The sequence below is a fragment of the Beta vulgaris genome, chromosome 4 (genome assembly GCF_026745355.1).
Source record: "Beta vulgaris subsp. vulgaris cultivar EL10 chromosome 4, EL10.2, whole genome shotgun sequence".
Classification (NCBI taxonomy): Eukaryota; Viridiplantae; Streptophyta; class Magnoliopsida; order Caryophyllales; family Amaranthaceae; genus Beta; species Beta vulgaris.
Window position 1 is genome coordinate 17,009,636 of NC_079205.1, and position 26,060 is coordinate 17,035,695.

Consider the following 26,060-nt stretch of genomic DNA (forward strand, 5'->3'; position numbering starts at 1 on the left):
GTTGTTCTGTGAAATCATTACGATTTCCGATTAAAGATCCTTATTTATCTAATCGATTCGGTTTTAAGTGGGATTTTGTCTCTAAATCTTCCCAAAAACAATTCAGATGGGTTATGGGTTTCGTGTGTGTTAACGATAAGTACATGCCAGCTGTTTCTTTTCGAGTTTCTCAGGCATTTGCATTTAATGTGACTATGAGTGTTCGCTGCTATTTTGGAGTGTTTGGCCGGGTTAATTTCCTTTCTGATTTTTCATCTTCCTTTCGGATGACTGCTGGTGTTAAGCTTTGTCTCAAGCGTGCTTCTGAAGTTGGGTTTTCCCAGAATCTCTCTGCCTCAGCATTTAATGCCATTCCAATGATTTTGGGTGGGTCTCTCAGCTATTCCCCTTACATCCAAAGGTGGCCATTTATTTCCTACTATAAAAAGGTAGCACAGGTAACTCTTGTTCATTCATTCCCCTTAGATTTCTCTCTTAATTCCTGTTGTTTGCTAGTAAGTTATTCCTGCTCAATTTCGTTTTCATTTATGATGGGTAGTCCAGCTAACTTCAAAGAAGCTTTGCTTGCCTCCTCTAATCCAAAAGCTCCCATTAATGCTAGTACTACCCCTTTATCAGCTGTGTCTGCCCTAGAAAGCCCTGGTTTAGGTGATACTTTGCAAAATGATCCCCCTCCCCCTCCAGTTTTCCCTGAGGCCCAAGTGCTTGACAATCTTCCTCAGGTGCAGAAGGATATTGTTGAGCTTTCCCAGTCCTGTCTTTTAGGTAAAATGTTATCAGCTCCTTTGGATTTGCGTACCATCATCGCAAGAACAAAGGCTGATTGGAAGATGGTTAAGGGTGATGTTGATTATTTGGAAATGGGTAATGGGTGGATCTTGCTTAGGTTTGCCAATCCCCAAGACCTTGCTTTGGTCTGGGGTGAGCGTCCTTGGCATATTCAAGGGGACTTGTTTGTGCTATCCCCTTGGAAGTCCTCCTTTGATCCTTACATGGAAGAAATTAAATGGGTAGATTTGTGGGTGCGCATTCCCCGTCTCCCAACTGAGTTACTGAATTTTGATTCCATTGCTAATCTTCTTGCATCTAATGACATTGGTGCTCTTATTAAGCTTGATCAAAGGTCCCTCTTGCGTAATAAAATTCGATTTGCTCGAGCTTGTGTGAGGGTGGACATTCAAGGTCCTCTTCTAGAGTTTGCGGAGGTAAGCAGACTTGGTGATTTAATTCATGGGTATGTTATATGGTATGAGAACTTTTCCTCTGGGTGCTCCTTTTGTGGTGATTCTGTGCATTCTATTGATGCTTGCCCCTTGCTTACTTCCCCTAAAAAGGAAGTAATTATTCAACTTGTCAAGAATCCAAAGCAGAAATTTCTTTATGATACACTTGCTAGGGCTGCTGGGCAAGCTGAACATACTCCCACAGCTGAGCAAGCTAATGTGGTGTATGTAAAGCCCAAGCAACCTAGCAAGGTTGTGGGTGTTAGGCCTGGTCCTAAAAAAGCTTTATTTAAGTCCTCTGCTGCTGGTTTATTACCTACTCCTGCTGCTCCTGGTGTTATTATCAAAGAGAATGCTAATGTTCCTGCAGTTGTTTCTAAGCTTCCCCCTCCTATTCAAGGCAAAGGTAAAGGTAAGATGGTGATATCTAGTGCTGTGTGTTCTGATGGGTCCTCTAGTGATGAGGATGAGCTCTTACTCCCTCTAGCCCATTCTCCTCATGACTCTGGGCTGAGTAAGATTGTAGGTGCCCCTGGTGCAGCCCCCCCTGTCTCAGCCCCATCCCCAGTTCAGGTATTTAATACTTCTGATCTTATGGAAGACTCCCAGTTCTTTGCTATGGTTGCTAATGCTCAGTCCCCTGGTGAGAATATTTGCTTTGTTAATGATGATGCTGCTACCTTCTGTTTGGAGGACCAAGATGATAATGCTATTGCAGGCTTTAAGGCTATTACTGAGCACTCATTTCAGTCCCTTAATTCTGAAAACTCTATTATCAAGCAAATTGCTCAGATGGGGGTTGATGCTGCTAACCCGGTGGAGCTCTCTTCTCAGTCTGGGTCTGCAAAGAGGAGAATGTTAGACATGGAGGATGAAGATGACGCTTCATCTGTTCTGAAGAGGAAAAGGCATTAAGTCCTTCTAGCTTAGCCCATGGTAGTTGCTAAACCACCTTCATTTTGTCGTTATAAATATGTCAGTTGCCTGTTGGAATGTACGTGGTAGTGGGAGGAAAAATGTCTTAGCAGAAATTAAGGACTTTTGTATCCACAATAATGTTAAAATCTTTATGTTGTGCGAAGTAAAAACTAAATCTAGCCCTACCCAAGTGATTATTAGCCAATGTGGCTTTCAGTTTTTGATGTCATCCCAACTTGTGGGTTATCTGGTGGTTTGTGGCTCATGTGGAAGCCTTGTAATATAAACCCTTTTAATCTAGTAGTTTTGTTCAAAGGCGCTAGGTTTATTGCATGCTCAGTTCATCTTCTTAGTCTGAATTTTACTTATGTGCTTATTTTTATCTATGCACCTGCTAGAAAAGAATTTAAAGCTGAATTTTGGTCTGAGCTTACTACCTATATAAACTCAATTACTCTTCCTTTTATTATTCTTGGTGATTATAATGAGATTTCTAGTGTTGAGGATAAATATGGTGGTGCTGTTGTTTCATCCGCCAGACTCTCTACCATGTCTCATTTTTTAAGTAATGTGGCGTGTGTTGAGATACCTTTCTCTGGTTCTCGTTTTACTTGGCGAAAGAAAAAAGATGGTGATGGTAATATTTTTGAAAGATTGGATAAAGGGCTTGCTAGTACTTCTTGGATTTCTAAATTTCCCCAAGCAAGCATAGTTCATCATGTGTTTACCTCTTCAGATCATTGCCAAATTTCTCTTAATTACCTTTCTAAGTCACACTCTAAAGCTCCACCTTTTCGTTTTGAAAAGATGTGGTGTCTTAGGAAAGATTATGATGTTTTGGTCAAGAAAACTTGGTGCTCTCATTTTGATGGTTCTCACATGTTTAGATTAACTCAAAAATGTAAATTACTTAAAGGAAAAATCTAAGGCTGGAACAAGTTCCAGTTTGGAAATATTTTTCGCCAGCTTCGCGTAGTAGATGAGAAATTACAGGTAATCCAAAATAATATGGTTATGAATCCGGATGATATTGCTCTCTCACTCAACAAGATATTCTCCTTAGAAAACGATCGAGTTTATTATCCTTTAATTGAATATGGAAGCAAAAGTGCAAAACCAAACATCTCTACTGGTGATACGAATTCTTCCTATTACCACACTCAGGCTTCGATTCGTAGAAATAGGAATCAAATAAAGGAAATCTCTTTACCAAATGGCGATTTGGTATCGTGCCCCTTGGCCATTGCTGAAGCCTTAACGCAAGCTTTTAAAGTTCGTTTCTCTTCCGACCCGTTTTCGCAATTTGATGAAACTCTTGATTTCTCTTTACTTGATCCCATTATTTCCGAGGATGATAATATGTTCCTCACCGCTTCTGTTTTAGGTGAGGAGATTAGAAGTGCAGTTTTTAATTTAGCCCCTGATAAGGCTCCCGGGCCTGATGGTTTCCCCCCTTATTTTTTCCAAAAATATTGGACCCTAGTTGGGAATAGTGTTGTTAGGGTTGTCCAAGCCTTTTTCCACTCGGGGCACCTGTTAAAGGCTATTAATCATACTTTCCTTGCGTTGATCCCCAAAATAGACAATCCTTCTTCTCCAAATCATTTTCGTCCTATCAGCTTGTGTTCCACTATATACAAGATTATTGCGAAAGTCATGACTATTAGATTGAAGGAGGTGATGGGTAAGATCATTCACCCCTTTCAAGGTGCTTTCATTCCTGACCGGTTAATTCAAGATAATATTCTTATTGCTCATGAAATTTTCCAATCTTTCAAATGTAAGTCCGGTGCTACGGGCTGGATTGCCATTAAATTAGACATGGAAAAGGCTTATGATCGGTTAGAATGGGGGTTCATTCTTACCTCCTTAGAAAAATTGGGCTTCTCGGCCCAATGGGTTGCTTGGATTAAGGCTTGCATTTCGTCTCCTTCCTTTTCTGTGCTTGTCAATGGAATCCCTGGTGATCAATTTCGTTCTTCCCGGGGGATTCGGCAGGGTGATCCTTTATCACCCTATCTTTTTATTCTATGTGCAGAACTGTTAGCCCGCCTTTTGTCATCAGCAGCTGTTGGTCCTGGTAAGCCTATTGGGGTTCCCATAGGTAAATCTGGTGTCCGTGTTCCTTTCCTGACATTTGCAGATGACACTATGATTTTCGCTAAAGCCTCTGATTATAGTTGTATCATTATTAGACAAATTCTGGATAAATACTGTAAGATGTCTGGTCAGCTGGTAAATTATCATAAGTCTTCTTTCCAATGCACTTCGAATGTTTCTTTGGAGTCTAAAACCCGTTTTGAATCCATTCTTGGTATGCGTGAAGTTTCGGATTTGGGGGACTATTTGGGTTGTCCTATAATTAGCACGAGAGTGTCTAAAGATACTTTTAGTTCGATCACTACTAAAACCTTATCTCAGCTACCTAAATGGAAGGCGAATTCGTTATCCCAAGCAGGTCGGGCTGTTCTTGTTCAGTCAAACCTAGCTGCTAAGGCTAGTTACCAAATGCAGAGCTTTCTTTTGCCAAAATCCCTTCTCTCTGGTTTAGATCGGATTTATCGTAATTTTTTCTGGAATAAGGCTGCTGATGTTAAGTCTCCTAATCTCATAGGTTGGGACCGTATCTGTACTCCCAAAGCTGCTGGGGGTTTAGGGTTCAGAAAGGCGGATGTGAATAATAAGGCTCTCCAAATGAAACTTCTATGGCGTATTATTAAGGAAGATAATAATTTGTGGGTCACCTTGATTCGAAAACGTTACATCAAACGGCAAAATATTTTTTCCATTAAAGCTTCTAAATCTTCTTCTTGGCAGTGGCGGAATTTGTTAAGTCTTAGGGATCTGTTCAAAAAAGGCTTGCGCTGGCAAGTTGGTGATGGTAAGCTTATTAAGTTCTGGTCGGATAATTGGCTTTTTCAGTACCCCTTGCAAAATATCATCACTCCGCCTCATGGTGTTTCCGATCTCCTGGTATGTCAATGCCTTTCCCCTTCTAAGTGTTGGAACACGACCTTTCTCCTTTCTCTTGTTCCCCCTCATATTGTCTCTCTTATTTCGTCAATATATGTTCCTATTTCTGATCAGCCTGACCGGTTGATTTGGGGTCTTACGACTGATGGTGAGTACACTGTTAAGTCGGGGGCCCTGCTCGCGCAGGGTCTCACTCCTGCTTCCTTTGAGAAAGTTGAATTTCGTTGGATTTGGAACCTTGCGATTCCGCCAAAGGTTAAGAATTTCCTTTGGAAAGCCTGTAATGATGGCCTGCCCTCTAAAGCTCGTTTAGAGAGAAGCCATATTTTTCTTCCTCATCAGTTTGTTTTCTGCAATAATGCTACCGAAACGGTAGCGCATCTTTGTTTTGCTTGCCCTTTCACGCTTGATATTTTTGCTCATCTTCAAGCCTTGTCCAACTGGCCTTCGCCTGCGACGTGCTTAGCTGACCTTAATTTATCTTCTTTTCGCTCGGTGTTTGAGGCCTGTGCGAGTCTTTCGTCTAAGGACGATATTTCGAAATTCGCCTTTGTATGGTGGTTTGTGTGGTTTTTCAGGAATAAGGTCATTTTTAATGATGAGTCTTTTTCCTCAAGGAGGGTGAGTCATGTTATTAATTCGTTTTTTGTGTCCTGGTCTTCTGCCGTGTCTTCAGAGGAGGTTATTTCTAGTCTTCCTCTGTCGGGTCTCGGTGCTTCTAAGATTAAACGGTCGGGTCCCGCTTGCTGCTGGTCTCCTCCTCCCCCAGGTTGGTATAAGCTGAATTTTGATGGTTCGAAGCTAGCTAATGGTAGTGCAGCCTGTGGTTTTGTTATTAGGAATTCTTTGGGTGATCCCCTCCTTTCTGGAGGTAGGGCCCTGGGGCAGAACATTTCGGTCCTTCAGGCTGAAGCTTGGGGTTTATTGGAGGGTCTCTCTGCGGCTTCCTCCCTCAGCATTTCCCGGTTAATTATTGAGGGTGACAACCTTGTGGTTATTAATTCCATCAAGAATTGCTGGAAAGTTCCTTGGGAAATTCATTTTTTGGTGCTTGATATTATTTCTAAGATCTCCCTTTTTGATTCCTTTCAGGTTCAGCACTGTTATCGGGAAGCTAATAAAGTTGTTGATCTTTTGGCAAATCGTGGGTACTCTCATGCGGATCTTGTGTTCCAAGCCCCCCCCCCCCCTTTGATGTTGATTTTTCTCTTTTCGTCCGTAAGGACGTTTTAGGGTGGCTTTCAGATTAGGAGGTCCTCCTAAGTTTCCTTTCCTTATCAAAAAAAAAAAAAAAAAAAAAAAAAAAAAAGCCCTGCAAAAAAAGGTAATACGAAAAGCTAACACGTGGGCCACATACGAGTTCTATACAAATATAATACTTATACTATGTGCGTGTTGGTGTTGGACGGATGGAATGATAAACTATAAAAGCACTATTCTCCCATGATCAGTCAATTTAAACACTTTGTACTGTCTAAACGTTTACACTTTTATCATTTTAATTACATGGATTAATATGGGCCGCCATTCCAATAACTTTGAAACCCACCTAACTTCAACGATGTAACCGGTAATCCTTTCAATACAACTTCTTCAGACCTCGACGATTAACATGATTTATACGCCACCATCTCTTACATCTTAACCCACGAACTAAGACTATATAAACACCTCCATAAGCACTTATTGTACTACCAATATCAAGTAGCATCATAAACATTATTGCACATAAACAACCCCTTCTCTTAGCTAGCTCGATCAAAACACTAGGATTATCCATGGCTCGTGATACCGCGATCTTTGTTGCTTTCATGCTCGTATTATTATTATCCATGGCTACGGCTCCAATCGAAGCGACGAGGATGTTGAAGGCTTTTAAAGCAACAGCTTATGTTGAAGGCAGCTCGGTGGCAATTGCTCTTCCTAAGGGCACCAGCACCACCCCGCCTTTTGCGCCAAGCGATAAAGGCCATGAAGTGCTCACGGACATGAGAAAGCTCTTCCCGACTGTTTTTCGTCCAAGAAATGGTGATCGTTTTTTGCAGTCTGTCCCCAGTCCTGGTGTTGGACACTAATTTCTATCATCTAGCCCTACTTCTATCATCTAGCCTCCGTTGATAGGGCGTGAAATATTTTCGTGATAAATCGTTTTCCACTATTTTTTAAATTTACATTATTTGGTTCCTAAAGGAGTGTAAAATTATTTTTTTTCGTAAAAGTAAAATTGTTGTACCAATGATGAAAAATCATTTTCCCTTCAAAATAAAGGAAAAACTGTTTTACTTCCTTTTCCTTATCTCTCTTCTACCCTCCTCCTACTACCTCCTTACTTTCTCTTTTATTTTCCTTTCTTTTCATCATTTTTTTTATATTCAATCAAAAAACGGAAAACTAATTTTGGAATTTGTGTTTTTCTTTGTAAATTGTTTTCCATGAATATTTTACACCGAAAATATTTTACACCCAACCAAACGGAACCTAATACTACATGAGTTATTGAAAGATGTTGATCTTTTGAAGTTATTTGGTGTAAGTGAACTTATAACAGCTATTAGTTTGTACCAATAAAGTTCAAATAATTTTTGAAAAATTAGCCAATTATTATTAGAAAAAAGTAAGATGTTACTAAATGTACTTATATTTAAAGTGGGATAAAAGATTTAGACTCTACTTAAATGCATGCTATAATTTCCATTGTTTTTATCTTTAAATTAGTTGTACAATTATAATTTAAGTTACCTTTTGAATGGATTATTTAAAAATTTATAAAAAAATCTCTACCCAAAAGAAGTAAATTTTCTATGGATATTTTTTAACCATGCATAGTGCGAGTACCAATATATTGAAGGTCACATCGTAGATCATAATTTGGGATGCCTCTCATTTTTATACCAAAAGTTCTTATATTATAATTGGTCTAAAATGGTCAATTAATTATTAGGTCAGATTTTTGCACCTTTCATCGGGTTCAAATTTTCATTGTCTTTCTCATTTCTCTCGTTCCCTCCTGCCAAGCTATCATAACCAAACTATACTAATATTTTAAAAGGGGTTATTAAGAAAGTCTATGTACCACATGACACTCTCCTCTAATGCTATAATTAAAAAATAACGATATGTAGTTATAAGGTATTGAATATGTAACCTTTAAAATGAAAAGTGAGTTTAACCATGAATCCAACATAACATCATTGTTTATTATTTCAAAATAAAATATAAAAAGGTCTTGTAATTATATCTCATTAAAAGTCTGACCCATGTAATTAGATATCTAACACATTTATGGAAATAACAATATACTATAACAGACATAAACTCTTACTCCAATTCCTTTTAAAATGTTAAGTTATTGCTTTCATTTTCAAACTTTAAGGATGCATTATTCAAATTATTATGATGGTAATTTTCCTCACTAGACTATAAATTACAAAAAGAAACAACTCGGGGCATCGTCTGGGACATTCACTAATTACAACATACAAAGTGTATCTTTTTTTTAGCTAGTCTTGCGTGAACCGGGTCCACACACCAAAGTCATTCATGTGATATAGTGACCCTTTTTTTTCATATAGCCACCTTTTATGATCTAAAGTTATATTAATCTACCATTATCTAACGCAGTGACATTTTTTCCCATATAGTCATCATTTCTTACGTTAGTTTTTTATAATGAAATTTACACTTTATAATAACATAGTAACATTTTTCCTTACAAAGTCAATCTTTACCATTTATAACTACTCTCCTTTTATATCTATTGTTTTTGACATAGTGATTATTTTTCTGATAGATCACATGTACTAACATTAGGTCCGCACTAAATTTAGTGTGAATCAGGTTCATATAAGCTTTTTTTTAGCCCCGTTGAATCAGTCACTTCAAATTGGGACCAATATGAAGAAAAATGTCCTTAAAATCGGGGATTATTAAATAATAAATTCAATTTGAAATTAATATAAAATAAAATCCAAATTTAGGATTATGATGTAAGTTTTTTATGTTTTTTAAACAAACCATATAATACTACTCCATTTTCCTAAGTGCTACTTACTAGAGGACAATAGAAAACATAACCAAAGAAGAATTAAAACAAATGTAAAAAAAAGTTATATTTTGGGTGTAACATGTTACCTCATTATAATTTATTTTGTAACAAAATATCACATGTGCGAACTAATATTAATGTCATTATAAAACTCTTAGTCTCTTACATGTCATTATTAATGTGTTTCATATCATTTTGTAAATGTTTCATGTCATTGTTGATATCAGTTTTGTTGACTTTGTATAATTGTATCCTTTGATTTTATGCTTGTATCATTATTGTTGCATGTTATGTCCATTTGAGCAAAACTTGTGCCATTTATACCTATTCCTATATCATCTGACCATATACCTATAGGATCAACAAATCTGTTATCAACCTATATTATTCTTGTTGACCTTTTGTATCATTATTGTCAATTTATGTGCCTTTTAAAGTCATGTATTCTCTTATTATTTTGCAACTTTTTTTTTATACAACACCATTATTACACGAACTGATACTAATTATTATCTGTCTTGATGATTTTTTTATCATATTTCACCAAATGTGTATCATTTTAACTGATAATTTGGACATTTTTCTTCTCTCTCCTCTACTCCCTCATTGCTCTCTTTTCTCTCTACTCACTTGCGCTCTCTCTCGTGGTATCCAAATCTGGCAAAAATTTGAAGCTAAATTTCGCAACTCAACTCTCACCACTATTACTCGGTAGTGGGATCCAGCGTGGGTTCAACTGAACTCACACAGATCCGGAGTAAAAATTGAAAAATAAAGGAAATAAGGAAGGATATGTAATAAATACGCGTTATATCTCACCTGATAGTAATGTGCCTCAACGGTTTAGTCTGCGTGATAGAATATCTCTTTGAGACAAGGTCGCAGGTTCTACTCCTTAGAGGAGTTTTTCTTTTTTTTTTTGCTTTTTTTTTCTTTTTTTGCTTTCTTTCCTCATCTTTTGTTACTAAGGGTCTACAGCTTATATTTCATTTTTTGGTCTTCTATTTCCATTTTTTAATCCTCCCTTTATTAATTAAGTCTCCTTTATATCTATAAATCTCACCCTCCCACCGAGTATTAATACATTAAAAGGTAATGAACCTAGGTTATTTTCTGTTCTCTTCCCGTTCTCCAATTAATCACGCACTAAGTGAAATACTATGTTATTTATTTGATCCACTGCTCATATATTTATATAATATGTAATGAAAAGTGTGCTAGTTGCTAATATATTATTGTTTATCTTAGATATATAATTACTTTCAACACTTAATTGATAGTTTGATTTAATGAAAATTGTCGTAATAATTAATACTCAAGCGGTAGTTCGTTTTATAACTCTGTATTTGTTTTATAAGATATTGATAATCTTTTGTTAGTACAATCTTTTTATTTTTTGTTACAACATAATACAAGAATGAAAGCTTTGTTAGATACAGTTGTTAAAAGTTTCCCTTTTTATTAAAAAATGTAACTGTTGATAGTAAAATGTAATTTGAAATTTATGCTTACTCTGAAATCCACGTGGCTCAATTCCTGGATCCGCTACTGATTACTCCTATTACCAAACTCCGAGGAAAAACCAAGACTCGATGAAGATGAAGACGAGAAGCTAATCGATTTGGAAGGCCCCGACATCTCACATTCATTCAACTAACCTTAGCGCCACTTTTACCATGATCATCACATTTGTCTGTTCTCCTTCTCTCATCACAAGAAAATAAAATATAGTACATTGAAGCCTCGGTAAGAGAAGGACCTAGAGAAACCCTAGGATGGTGGGGAAGAAATGAAGGATGCTGGAATGGGATTGTTTGGCAGCCTGAAGTTATTGTTAGTAAAGTTCAGAAGTTGGTGTTGGCTTGAATTCACATTGTTATTCCTCACTCCTTAGAGAGTTACAATCAATGATGGGTACTGGCTAGATACATTACATATTTGATGTTATGCTATATAACTTTGTTTTATTATGATGATCAAATGGAGTATTAGTATTGAGTTGTTAAATAGCTTGGTGGTTTTTTCAACCTTAGTTGAGAAGGGTCCATTAGTTGAACCTAATTGGTTCGTCCTTGATTAGGCTTGATCATGTTGTAATTTTTCTGGTGTGAATTTAACTCGCTAACTTTAAAAAAAACTACGATTGTTAAAACATCTTATGAATTAAGACCAACAAATTGCAAAGAACAAATCTAATAAAGATACATTGGAACAAACTCGAATCAAGAGAAGCCAAAACAATCTTCAATTACGAAAAACAGTAAATTAATCGCGAAGAACAAAAAAACAAGAGGAGAGGGTCGGGAGCTCTACTACCATCGCCGAAGGACAGAGAAAAAAAAGCGGGAGGCTTAATAGTTACATCCAAGATTTTGTGATATAAACTGATGAAACTTAGAAAATGAAGGGCATAAACTTATAAATAACGAATAACTCGGCATGTCTTTCTTCATTTCAGATTTCTTCCACCTCTTATATTTTAAAATTGTTCTTAAGACATTGTAATTATTTATACATTCTCTCTTCCCTTCTCACATCTCTATAACTACGAGATTGTTCATATATAATTGAACTAATATATATATAATTTTCCGATTGATATTATTGATTTTGAAGTTTTATAAGTCATATAATATAAGATTTACATCAAACATAAAATTAGTCAAAAAAAAATTATTCGATTTTATGTTAAAAAACAATAGCAACAAACTTAATACTGTTTTTCAAAATAACTAAAATAATGCAATATAAAAACGACAATAGTCCGGGTGTTGTTTAGGAAATTTAAAATCAAAAAAAGAAAACATAGAAGTTGGTTACTTGAACTCCTAAATAAAAAATTGTTACCAATAGCTAATAATTTCATTTCATACTAAATATGACCTATTATATATTTTTGGCTATACACATTGCTTATCCGATAATTTATCCTTAAACTCTAATTAAATTGGGAACAATTTATTGTCATGGCCATGTGTTTGAAATGAAGACAACATAGGAGAGAATTATGCTCCATCACATGTCTAAATGCAAACAATATAGAATGGAACCCCTATATAATAAACTTAGATGAAATCTACTTCATCCCAGAATAATACAAGATCAATTACCAAAATCAAATAAATAAAAAATTACCATAATGGAAGGATACAAGCTCACTACAATATTTGCTATTCTATTTGTTTTATCCACATGTATTAATATCTCAATTGCAAAAGATGTTAATCGGAAGGGAAAAGGTGCTGAAGCACCTACAGGAGCAAAAGGTTCGGAAGCACCTATAGCAACAAAAGGTTCGGAAGCACCTACGGGAGCAGAAGGTTCGGAAGCACCTACGGGAGCAAAAGGTTCGGAAGCACCTACAGCAGCAAAAGGTTCGGAAGCACCTACAGGAGCAAAAGGTTCGGAAGCACCTACAGGAGCAAAAGGTTCGGAAGCACCTACAGGAGCAAAAGGTTCGGAAGCACCTACAGCAACAAAAGGTTCAGAAGCACCTACAGGAGCAAAAGGTTCGAAAGCACCTACAGCAGCAAAAGGTTCGAAAGCACCTAAAACAAAAAAAGGTTCGGAAGCAGCTACAACAGGAAAAGATGTCAAAGAAGAAAACTCGGTTGAAAAATGTGTTATGAAAAAGTGTAAACCCAAAAATGATCATGAAGTTCCTGATATGAAATGTGCTGTTGGTTGCTTAAAAGATGCACTAAGTATGAAGGGCAAAGTTAACATGAAGGATCTTGACGAGGAAATGACATCAGCAGCGCGAGACATGTTTTGTTTTGCAGGTTGTGTTGCCTCTGGGATATGTCCTGATGATGACAAAAACCAGAGTATGTTTTCCAACCAAATTTCTATTCTCTATTATTCCCTTGTTTTTAAATAATATATGCATTTTCACTTTTCACTCTTATTGATGCAAGACTTTGAGCACTAGTATTTTTAATTTTATATTTGGAAAAATCATAAAAGTTGATATTTTAAAATGTAGATATATATCTGTTAGAAAGTTACTCGAAATCTTCCTAAAATATATATCTTTACATAAAATCACATATCGAAACGCATTAAACAAGATATCACATGATACCCATAAATTACAAATGATTGTCAAATAAAATTTGTGAACAGTATCAAAAGTTAGAACCATTAAGAAAAAAGGTGGAACTATTAAGAAATGGAGGTATTAACTAATTCATTTTATTACTTATATTTTTTATTTTATTTCTTGTGAATAAGTTTCATTTAGATATAACATTGAAAAATTTTCACTTTTAGTTTTTTTAATTACTGTCCATGCTAATTATATCTATTATATTGTTACAGAGGAAGCGAGTAAAAAATGCATTGAAGGTTGTGGAGCACTATGCATGACAGAGCTCCCTAAAGCCCATTGAAATTATGGCCATCTTAATTCAGGATCATAATAGAATTTTTCTTAAAATTATACGGGATACCAAATTAGTTACTAGATGAGGAATATTTTGTTAGGAATTCCTCATTTATGGTCACAATAATAATGTTGCTACTCATAGGCATAAAATCTCATTTTTTTTATATTTAATCTAATAGTATAGTTTTACTTTTGAGTTTTGAAGATTCAAAAGTTGTACTAAATACCTAGTTAAACTTTTTAGTTAAATAAATGAAAAATATATTTTAAATAAGTCAACTTTTGCGTGGTCATCCCATTTTAAGTATATCTTTTGTTTATTCCTGAACAAGTTCACTTTGTAGCTTAGTTAACTTTAATTAAGGTAGATTATTGTTTACCAACTTAACTGGTCATCAAAAAAATAGTTGCAAGTTTGACTTCTATTAAACCTATTGACCTGCCCAAAAACCCACGCAAAACTAAATACCCACCCAAACACCTACCCAAATTACAAGACCCACCCAAAAATCCCACCAAACCATAGTACTCTCTCTCTCCTCCTTTTATTTCATAACTTCATCTTCTCCATTCTCTCTCACCCCACCACCATCTCACCATCGCCACCTCCTTCAACACCCAAACTCACACTCACCAACATAACTTCTACTATGCCTCTTACTTTCCTCGCTCCCTCCTCTTTTCACACTGGCTCTCACTCCACTTCCCATCTCTCATCATCTGCAATGATCAAATATGGAATGATAAAAAAACCCATCAAAATTAAAATTCAAAACTAGCAAAATTTATCCATTTAAAAACTCCAAAAATATCACACCCCAAAATGAAAAGAAATGAGAGATACACTAATGAAATTTTACCACATGAAGCTCAGGTGGTTAATGAGCATAATTTGAAAGAAGATATTTTGGATCGAGTTATGAAAATATCAAGGAACAACTTGTTGGAAGAAATTTATTTCAATGAAATGAAGTGAATTAGATGTCATTTTACTAGTGGTTGGCTTTGTTCAATGCTAACTTTGGTTGGTGGGGTGGGGAGGATTTTGCTCTTTGTATCAGTCCCCATCTTTGGTCCCATGTCTCCATGGTGATAATTCCATGCGCTTGTTTCACAATTGATTGTTACAAAGGAGGGATGATATTGATAGAAGTGCAATAAAATTATGTTGCCAGAGAAGATCGGAAATAGTTTTGGGAAAGGAGAGAAAAGCGACACCGCGTGAGAAGTCGAAATTGGTTGGAGAAGATGGGGTATAAAGGTGGTAGGTTGGGAAAGAATGAGCAAGTATCGTTACTTGTAAATGGAAGAGACGAATAATTAGTCTTAGTTTTGTAGAAAAAAAAAAGCTACAATTTTTTTGGTGAGCAACAAAATTGGAGAAAAGAGAGGAAAAAATTGAACAAAGAAGAAAGAGAATAAAAAGAGGAGAATCAGGTTTGAAATGGAAATAAGGAATGGGCAAAAAAAAGATGAAAGAAATAAAGAAAACAATCACTTGACACATCACCCGCATATTCGGCATTTACCTAGAGTTCTAGGTAACATTTTAATCTAACCTAATTAAAGTTAATGAATCTACAAAGTGGACTTGATCAAGAATAATCAAAAGGTCTACTTAAATAGGAAGACCACGCAAAGGTGGACTTATTTAAAATAATTTTTCCTAAATAAAATTTTAGAAATATGTATGTGCAAGTTGTGCACCAACTTATTCAATCTTAAATGCATTAAAAAACTTCACGATTTTTTTCACCAGGTACCCCTATGGTATTTCAAAATTCATGGGGTACCCCTATTATTTTGAAAAATGCACCATTACCCTTACTATTTCAACAAAATGCATGAAATACCCTTAATGACTAACGACATCATGATTTCGTTAGTCACTAACCCTATTTAACCCTTCTTATCCTAATTAACCCCTCTAACCCTAACCCTAAAACCCTAACTCTAACCCCTAACCCCCTAACACCTAACCCTAACCCTAACCACCTAATCACCACAGCCCCCCCTCCCACCCCTTCCCCATCCCCTGCATCCCACTCCCCTACCTCCCTATCCCCTCCCGCACCCCCTCGCAGCCCCCATCTTCCCTTACCCATCCCCAAAATCCTGAAACCCCCACCCCCTTCTTCCCCCTCCCCCCTCTCTGCTTCGTCGCTATTTGAGCCCCTCTCTCTTTCGTCGTTAATCCTACTCCCCGTCCTGTTTCTCACCCCTGCCACCCTCTTTTTCTCCTTTGGGACTTCAAATAATGCGGGGTTCTAAATTTCCAACTTATTTGCCCGGAATTCACATTGGTTTCTTCACAAAGTCCATTCGAATTATAGTGAAGCATTCTAGGTGAAGTAGATATTTCGCTCGTTTTATTGTCTCCTCGAATTTTTGCTGCTTAGTTGTGTGTGGATTTCTTCCGGTGAATTGCGCGAGTTTTCCGGTGGTTAAAGACCGGCTTTGGGCATAGTGTTTGTGCCTCCCAATGATGAGAAAGGACATATCAAGATGCGGTACAAAGTGGGTTGGTGGGGAAGGGGTGGTTTCCGGTAAGGGGATGATTACAATGGGGAAGATACTTGTGGTGTGGGTGGGGGTCGTTTTCGAGGGCTGCTTAAGGGGGGTGGTTTCCAGTGGGTGGGGTGAGAAGGGTTTGGTTTCCGGTGGGTGGGTGTTGGGGGTGGTTTCCAGTGGCAGGGTGGTGGTGGTCAGGGTTGGGATTAGGTGTCAAGGGGGTTAGGTTTAGGGTTTCAGGGTTAGAGTTAGAAGATAAGAGATCACGTTGCCTTAAACCACATTTAGGTTTGAAAGCTTCTGTTAACTTTGACAGAACGTCCCGCTACTGACACTTGAAAAAGCAGCTTTCAAGGTCTCGTCGCTTCGGTGAATCACTTGAGCCCTGATACATTTTCGGTGCCATGGAGCTAGACCAGTGAGCTATTACGCTTTCTTCAAAGGAGTCATCACATTCCGCTTTCCATATGGAACTCCGCCTCAATTAATCAGGATCTTATAGGAAACATTAGCAACACACTGATGAATTAGTTGGGTCCACTTGGCCTAGAAACCATACGCAATCATAATCTTGAGTATAAATAGCCAACTAACCCTATCATAGGCTTTGTTCATGTCTAGTAGTTTTAGGACAGCCATGTGACGGGATTTCCGTCATTGCTTGTTCACGACATGAGTGAGCTCGTGGCTCACCAGGATGTTATCATCCATGTGTCTTCCGGGGACAAAGGCATTTTGGTAGTCGTCAATCAAAGTTGGTGTTACATTTAGAAGCACACTTGTAGACAGTGTTACATAGGCTGATAGGTCTCAAATGACCGGCTTCTTTATCCCTCACCTAAACTAATTCTTTACCCCTACCAATGCTCTAGATATCCAAACTGTGTAAATCCCAACTTCTGTCGACAACCAAGATTTTTCATACTGGCCACAAACACCCTAAGGTGAGTATAATACGAAGTCGAGATACTTCATTCTTTCTAAAAACATGAAATTTGTAGCATGAACACTTCTCGGGATCTTGGTTTTTTCCGAATCCTTTGAGGTTTGAGCATCATGTCCAAATGGAAACTTTTCCTTTGGAAAATTTGGCATAACAGCCTGGCCCTGAAGGATAATCTCTTCAGAAAAAACATAGGGCCTAATCCTCTCTGTATGTCATACGAGTGAAGAGGCTTTGCAACATCTCTTATGGCTTTGCCCTCAAGCTTAGATGGCCCCTTAGGAATCTGGTTAGATGGCCCCTTAGGAATCTGTCTCACGTCTCGGGCTGATACCCCCTAACTCAATGGATTATAGCCTGGATCAAGAAATTTCGAAAGAAAGATGATCAGGATGGACTAAGACTACCCACCTTCATTGCCACCCTATGGGTTATCTGGGGAGCTAGGAATTCCATAAGCTTTCGAGAACATAACCTGGCACTGCCTGAGATCCGCCAACAAATCCAGTTGGGCATATAACACCATCATTGTTTCAACTCTGAGCCTTCCCTACACCAAAGGCCTTTTCAAGATCTAGTCTTGCCACCGGGATTTCTGTTAGCAAACCTCAATTGTCACTCCAATAGTATTCCGAAAATCACTATGCTCACAAATGAATACTAGGACCCACTTACCCAACAAGGAGGACACGCCTGGACCCTACACGTGGAGACTCGAAACAACCCATAGGTTATTGAGGAGCAAGAATTGCAAAATCAGCCCTGCAAACAGAAGCCATTGCCTGTCTTTATGCTCTACAATGGATCAAGACTCAAGGTTACCAACGGATTTTGATCAAAACTGATTCGAGGTCCCAATTCACTGTCTTCGTTTGTTAAGCAACAAGGTCATGCCATTAAATGGACGATAAGTGAAATTCGTCAAATTGCAGGTACTTTGGAATGGTGTCAGATCCTCAAAGTTTAAAGATATCAGGTCAAATAGCCACATCAACTAGCCAACTGGTGTAGACTTAATAATGTTTCCGCTTTTGTTCCTTAGTTTGTATATTTATGTGATGTAAAAAAAAAAAAAACAGTCAAAAACTATTTTGGTTAGATTTTTTAAAAAGTATCTTTGCGCTACAATAATTTAAAAGAATGTCAATAGTGTATTTTCTTTCGAATGTTTCATTTGTTTTCCTCAAGTGATCAATTGATTATACTATCAATTTAGAATGGAAAAATTGTCATAATATATTCTTAGTTTGAGGTGTCTTCCTCGTATTGATCTCAAATCTAGAATTTGCATTATTTACGAACAGTCATCCCATCTATATCCATGGTATTGGAGCATTTTGATTCCACCTAATTCTAATTAAATTTCAAATAAAGTTTTAATATCCTAACACACCATTGTATGCTTTGTAATACTTTATGTCCAATCAACCATGTTTTAGACATTGATTTTACTCTATAAATTTCATTAAATTCAATTAGTTATGAGGTTATTTTTTCCCATAAAAGATGAGGTAGAGCTCTTAGAAACTAATATTCGGGGAATTTTTTACACTTACCTTCAGCCAAAACTTAGATATTTACTTTGTTCCTATTTGTTCTTTTTACTTTGACTTTTTTCCTCTCTCAAAAGATTGTAAATAGAAAGCACAAACATCGAAGGGAGTATTAGATTATACCATTCTCTACCGAAAATTTCATATACATTAATACATTCATCAATATTAAGGACTGATCCATCAGATTGAGTTTGGGTAACCTAACATATTTCAAGCCACCTCTCTCCTTTAAACATATTTTAATCCTCTTCCAGCCAGTTAGGTCCAACAGTGGATGTTTAAGACCCACGGAGTTTTTGGTTTAACTTTACCCAATGAGTTGGGGAATTTCGATGCACTGTTTCAATCTGCATTGTTGAATGCAGATCATGTAACAAATCTAAATGTACAAATTATATGTTCCAAATGACTGTCATAATATATAGTCATTTATCGCCTTATTAACTGTACGTATACTGTTGAAATTGAACCAGAATCATTTTAGATTTTACTACATCAATGGTTGAAGATATGTTGTTCAAAAAGTTATCATATCATTACATAATATGCAATGGTATCTGCTCAAAACGAGTCAGCTTGGTTTTGATCCAAGATATATCCAATTCTTCAACTAGGTAAGATCAAGTTTTGAGTCGCAAAAGAATTTAGTAAGAACCTATCATTTCAAATCTGAGTAGAGGTGTGTGGATGCTTATTGAATACAAATGATTCTACAACATCTAGATTCAAGAACCATACAAATAACATTACTCTCAGCAATTCACTACCATAATTTCTTTGTTATGGACACTTGTGTTGACAAAAGCAGCCACCGCATATCGAAAATTTTACAAAACTCCTAGCATCATCTGTACAATCTAAGTTTAGATGCTGAATGCTTGAGGCACTTTTATGGCTACACCATTTGGTACTAATCTATCCTGGTTGAATCTGAGAGAGGAAACAACACTAGCCTCCTCAAAGATTTTAACAGCAACTTCAGGCGACTTGAACTATACTTTGGATGCTCATACATTAGCTTAGTCTTAGGTGAGCTTCCCAATTTGGCTATTTAAGGTCAATGCAGACAGAAGTTGAAACTATCAATTACCCGTCACCACAGTGTCAAGCTCATAGATGAATACACTCTTTGGTGCCTTTCTCTTCCTAGTTGTCACGCTGGAAGCATAAATATATAACATCAGATAGAAGAGATCACAAGCTTCCTGCTAATTGTGGCAACGAAGTAGGAGGAACCAGATATGATGAGAATACCTAGAAATATAAATAGTATACTTCTGATCACAAGCCATACCGCCTAAGAACTTTGCTCAAAGTTGGCATCACATTATACGCTTGATAGGACCTTCTAAGATCGATAATAGAACCCACCTGTGATTACAAGAAAAGCTTAAATTAAATTCCATGGATCTTCGAGATATGCAAATTCACTCATTTTAGGGGAAATCGCAATATATATTGTGTAGCAAACTATGAATGCTAATCAATAGGGAACACGGAAATTTCTAAAAAATGATTTCAGAATAGAAATACTAAACGCAAGTCAGCTAGAAGCTAATCATGTCAATAATCTTAGTGTGGAAAAGGCGGCATTTGAGCTACTAATGATATAGATGGAAAATCTAAGGTGAGTATGGATATCTAATGTCTGAAATATATCCAAGAGGCAAGGAGTCAGCAATCTACTTAAGAAGGTTTATCCTAGGTATCATAAGAGTGTTCCCAAAGCGATACATTTTTGTGCAACCTAGGTTGTAGTATCTACTATTTCTTAATTCTTACCATAAAATACTAATATCACGCTTAGGGGGTGGCCTACCCGAGCCTCGGCCCACCCCATCATCCAAAATATCTATCTGAGATAGTAATGCAAATAGGTATGGTGGAGCAGGTGCTTGGAGCGCATCAAGTCACAAGTTCGATCTAAGGACATTTGTTTTTGGTTTTTTCGGCTTTTCTATCTTGGGTCCCACAGCTTTCCATAGCTGCCAATGCCATGTTAATTTTCCTTTTTATTTTAGAACTAAGGTTATCAATAGGAAGTTAGGGATATTCCCTAACATTGATCTTGGGTTCTCAATAGAGAAAGTATACAACACTGTTTTTATACCTTAAAAAAAAAGTGTCAAGTCTTTTCTTAAAATAAAAATAGTGTTAAGTTAATATTATTTACTTATATAATTGTCACCCCATTCTTCGTTTATGCGATTTGTGCATGGAATTGTATATTTTTAAATAGTTATAGAATATTGAAAGTAAAATGTTTTTTATATACTCTGTCTTATCTCTAAAACTCTCTACATTATTCTTTTTATTTGTTCCATTATACTTTCTTAAAAATAAAAATAGTGTTAAGTTATTATTATTTACGATTTGTCTATGGAATTGTATATTCTTAAGTCGTTATAGAATATTGAAGGTAAATTTTTTTTATATATATTCTGTCTAATCAATAAAACTCTACATTATTCTTTTTATCTGTTTCACAATATTTTCTACACTTAACTTACAATCATCTCTCTATTATCTTAATACATCTTTTTTCCTAGTTCTATAACGTTAAAGACACACACTCTCTCATTCGACTAAGTGTATCATACTATATTCAATGATATTTACTTATGCAACTATCTCTAATTACCTCTATCTTTGCAACAAGGGTTTCAGTATAAAATATAACAAATATATATATATATATATATATATATATATATATATATATATATATATATATATATACACTTATTTGACTTATAAGTGAACTAACATCGTTTTCAAAAAAATTAATCAATAAGTTCGGCCCACCCTATATAAAAATGCTACATCCGCCAATGACGCTTAGGTTGTACTACTCAAACAATGCAACAATCATGTATTGGACACTATCACACCCCCAAACAAGGCGACAACTATTTCATATTTTTGTATAGTGCTACGTTGAAGAATAAGTTGCTTAATTATTAAGAGTATCATAAAAATTAAGGAAATTCTAAACCTCAACCATTTCGTGTATTGGACTATTGGACCCTTTTGTTTTGACACTTTCTCTTTAGTGGGAAAAAAGTGTATTTCACATGAAATACCTCAACTGTTGGTACAAGTTTAACAAAAAATTCTTTAAAATGGTAGGCCTCGATTATTGATTTCTATAACTTTCTTTTGCATGAAAAATTAAAATGCATTTCTTTCCTTATAGTGTAAAAATAGAAAAATTGATTCTTAAATTAAGAAAAAAAAACAATATAAAAAAGTTCTAAACATCCAATCATCCTTTTCCCATCTCAACACCGGACCACCCCTACCAAAGCCGGCCACTTACCAGCCTCCTGAACATTCACCAACGCACCCTCACCACCAATAAACTACCACCAACCTCTTGCAATCCCCTTCCAACCAAAATCTCAATTCCACCACCAGTCCCTCATATACCCGAACTCCCTAATCCACAACCAGAACCCACATCCACCAGTAGAAGTACCGATCCCCCAGACCCCCACTGCCCCACAATAACCACAAAAAATCCCAATTTCCACCATTAATACTCGTAAACTCACTACATTTACAACCACCAGCGTTAGCCACATCCAAACACCACTGGAACCATGAAAACTTACCAAACAAATATAAGAGAGGGGGTGCGGGAGTAAATAGACTACTCAAAACTTTTACTTCTTCCGTTGTTTTTACTTGCAACACTTTCCTACAATGGAAATAATTAATTACTTGCAACACTTTCTACTTTTGCTTTTCCTTTCTCTCTATCTCTCTCCAATCACATGGGGCCCTCTCTTTTTTTCCTCTCTACCTCTCTCCCACCCAAATTTTGCATTGGAGTTGATGAAAAAAAAAGTGTTGCAAGTAAAAAAAACGGAGGAAGTAATTTAATTGATCTCCGTAATCTTTGGGTATGGTTAATTTTACAGGTTAACATGAAGTTTGATATATTGTATGGCTTGATGGGTGTTTAATTTGATACAATTATCTTATTCATGACTATGTTTTGCGTGTAAAATATATCAGGAGCAATTAAGCCAAATGATTCCTATTATAAATAATGATTACTTGAAAAGGATGATTTCGTCCTATGTGAATCATAATTGATAATAATTAATCATAAAGTAGAGTTATGTCTTCAGTGAAATCAATGATGCAGCCACAAGTGAAGAAGTCTGTGTTTTGGCGACAATTGATTTACATGCAGACGCAAAGTACACGTTTTCCAACTATCCATTATTAACATAGAGTTTTAGTTTTGTTAGAAATACATTCCTGTGAAGATTATTTCACAAGATATATTAATTAGGATAGTTTATTTCTAAGCATATATGTAAATTATTGTTATAATTCAAATATTCTAGAGTACAAAACTTCACCTATGTTAAGGCTTTAGGTTGTGATTTTCAGGGACAAAGTTCACTTCATGAAAAATTAACGAGCTTTGTGTTATCTTCTTGTTTTCTTAAGGCTTCAAACACTCAGTTGCAATTTGTGTTCATCTCGTTGAATGTTATTGCCAATAAACCCTCAATTCCTGCAATACTTTGGAATCTATCACTTTGATTTCATTACTACGTTTATTTGGTTGTCGAGGGAGAGAGAATTGGACAAAAAGCATACTCGGTTGAAGTCAGGTACGCCTTTAAATGGTCAAATTCAACCAATACTCCAAACTTGGAGTTTTCCATGGTCAATTTTGACAACAGAAGTTTTCTATCGATGGGCGAAGATAGGGGTAAGATGTACCAATAGGTTTTGCCAGCTACGCTGATGTGTGACGCAGAATCTCTTGCGACAAGCACAGCAGTAGACGTGGTGGCGGTGGCAGATTTGGGGGCACATGGGGTACCCCCGTTCGGGGGGGGGGGGTGCAGGTAGCGAAACATAAAAAAATGTTAAGACACATAGAGGAGTAACAGAAATTTCCTTATCACGATAAAACTGCATTAGCGATCTACATTGAGTCCTTTCCTCTTTGTGGTTCTGATAGATTAAATAGCACAAATTATCTAGCATAAGATGCCGTGGTGTAAATTGTTTGCGGATGATTTTGTATTGGTGGATGAGATTCGCGACGGTGTTGATGCTAGATTGGAATGACGGAGGTAAACAAACCATTTCGAGGGTCTTGGCTAAGTCAAAATAAAACAAAGTACATGAACTACGATTAATTCCATTTAAAGGTTATATTTTTATAATACAATAGTAGAGGATCGCCATGTGAAAGGCTTTTTTTTTCCGCCAAATAGAAAGTGACAAATCATAGATTTACTAACTTACCAAGTAGAATTTCCTTACAAATTATCCCATTCATCAGAAATGATTGTCACTATCCTAGGCATAAAACCTCAACGAGCAATGTGATATTATGTTTTGGAGCCCCACTAACCTTATGGTGAGGCATGGATTTATTTGTGGTTGGTTGTGCATGATGGATATGGTTTTGGGAGTCATAGGTGCTGAATTAGACTTTGGAGCCCTCACTAACCTTATGGTGAGGCATGGATTTATTTGTGGTTGGCTGTGCATGATGGACTTAGTTCTGGGAGCCATAGGTGCTAGATTGTATAATCGGGGAAGAGAGAGTGAGAGACTGGCTTGACGGTTCTTGACATATTGTTCAAAATTTGTCGATGTTAGAAAAGACATGGTGGTTGTGGCTATTTTGAGTAAGACTTCCTCTATGATGGGTAAGTTTATTGTGGGAGACGAATTTGTGGGAGAAGAATTTGTGGCAGAGAGTTTGGTTTGGATGAATAGTTGAGATGCGGTGGTGGTGATTGTAGTGGTGCTGATGATGGCAGTCTGGGATTATGGAGGTTGATATATGGTGGTTGTAACTAGTGCATGTAGTGTTAGGGGCGATATGGTTTGATTACTTGGGTTGTGTTGGGGGTGGTAGAGCTTGGAAGAGAAGAGAGATATGAAAGATAGGTGGATTTGTTTAAAACATAGATTAAGATGCTAATCATTAACATTTAGTTTAATTATGAGTTTGGACTTTGAATGATTTAATTCATGAACCTTTAACATAAACACTAACGGACTAATGGGTGGTTATGGGTAGACGAGGGTGGTTTATATTAACTTGTTTAGTTGTGAGTGATTATGAGATTAGAGCCCTTAGTTACAGACTTACAGGTGGATTTGGGTTTAAATTCCTATATTATGAACCCTTTTATACAATTGAGTTCAGAAGGTAGCCAAACTACAGCTTGTAAGGAAACCAATTGTGTGATTTTTGTCTTCTGCAAGACTCACAGGTGTTGTACAAGTAGCTAGCAATCAAAATCCCATTAATACATTCGTGTGTCCAAATCATAAAAGTACATTAACGGGAAATAAGGAGATGCAAGATCATCAAACTTACAATGATGAGAACTGATGTAAATCCGATAGCATAGCTGTCATTGATGCGGCGCAGATAATGATCTAGTATACTTGAGCCAGTGGCTAAGAAACTCAACAACAAGCCTCCTAATTGTTCACAAAAAAATCAGTTAAGAGAAGATACACATGAAGAGACATGAAAAGGAAGATGAACAAGATAGCGAGACAAGATCAATGATATGCAATATGTAAAAGGAAGAGTCAAATACAGAAAAATGAGTCCATAGCCTTGACAGCAGAACATACCCCAGAAACGTGTTGATGCTTGAATCTTACTCAAGTACTCCACAGTTGCTTTTCCTGGTTTTATGCTCGGAATTCTGGCACCAATCTTGTTCAAATACTCAGCAATTTCCTTTGGCATGTTGGCCTGAAGGATATCCAATATCAAGCACAAATTAACTTTTCCACTACAAATTTTTATTGTCTAGTGTTCATAATATACACACACAGACAACATACTAATACAGTATTAAGCATATGGTCAAAATGAATTATGCAAGATGTACCGTTTTAAAACTTAAAAAGTTCAGTTAGTAAACTTACAATGTCAAATATATTGAAAACAAAAACAAAGAACGCATAAATCGTGTAATAAACCCAGGGAGCCGCCCCAATTGATGTTTCAGGGTTCAATATCTCTTTAACATGTTCCCAGAATCGTGAACCAAGCAGACTGTAAAGAATAATTCGTGTTAGAGAGCCAATAAAGCAGTCAATCACAGGAAAAATGATGACAGCAAAGAGCCACGGTAATACATATAATACAACTTTACTATCATGTACTCCACATACATACTTCCTCCGTCTCTAAATACATGCAACATGTTCGACTTCCAGACATGCCAATGCACTACTTTGATTGTTTCTGTAATTATCAATTACTAAAACTTAAAAGTATACATTTTGGGACTAATGACACTAATCCAAAGATATATAATATGTTGTAATTATATGTGTTAGAACTCGCAGCGGAAATTTGACTTCAACTAGATAATATGAAATTGATACCTCACAAATAAATAATATTTTAGGGATAAAAAACAACCACTAAGAAGGAAATAATTAAATGTAATGTAAGAGTTCTTTTTTCTCTTAAACTAAACTTTTCTAATGT

The 26,060-nt window shown here is 36.4% G+C and overlaps 2 protein-coding genes across 5 annotated transcripts in view; one reads left to right on the top strand and one right to left on the bottom strand.

The window, feature by feature from the left end:
• Positions 1-3,149: 3,149 nt before the first annotated feature.
• On the top strand, positions 3,150-7,189 carry LOC125496513 (putative ribonuclease H protein At1g65750). The gene is made up of 3 exons (XM_048641994.2): positions 3,150-6,107; positions 6,207-6,262; positions 7,018-7,189. Exons 1-3 carry the CDS (start codon positions 3,150-3,152, stop codon positions 7,187-7,189), a joined length of 3,186 nt encoding a protein of 1,061 aa, XP_048497951.2.
• An 11,992-nt stretch (positions 7,190-19,181) lies between these two features.
• Positions 19,182-26,060, bottom strand: part of LOC104891342 (preprotein translocase subunit SCY2, chloroplastic) — a 29,771-nt gene continuing 22,892 nt past the window's right edge. For 3 of the 4 annotated variants that reach the window (XM_048642845.2, XM_057394212.1, XM_057394211.1), the window contains exons 11-15: positions 25,490-25,619; positions 25,190-25,313; positions 24,924-25,030; positions 19,851-19,927; positions 19,182-19,714 (exon numbers count right to left, since the gene is read on the bottom strand). In XM_048642845.2, the coding sequence (XP_048498802.1) occupies positions 19,639-19,714; positions 19,851-19,927; positions 24,924-25,030; positions 25,190-25,313; positions 25,490-25,619 (514 nt within the window). In that variant the 3' untranslated portion in view covers positions 19,182-19,638. Of the gene's footprint in view, positions 19,715-19,810; positions 19,928-24,923; positions 25,031-25,189; positions 25,314-25,489; positions 25,620-26,060 lie in introns of all 4 variants that reach the window. The other variant, XM_057394213.1, reaches the window with a different exon arrangement.

What these genes read in the sequence shown, in the direction of transcription:
- LOC125496513 (XM_048641994.2), top strand. Translation starts at nt 3,150, where the DNA reads ATGGTTATGAATCCGGATGATATTGCTCTCTCACTCAACAAGATATTC. An exon ending in TTGAGGGTGACAACCTTGTG is followed by an intron (nt 6,108 to 6,206) that starts GTTATTAATTCC and finishes GATTCCTTTCAG; the next exon opens with GTTCAGCACTGTTATCGGGA. An exon ending in GATCTTTTGGCAAATCGTGG is followed by an intron (nt 6,263 to 7,017) that starts GTACTCTCATGC and finishes TGTTGAAGGCAG; the next exon opens with CTCGGTGGCAATTGCTCTTC.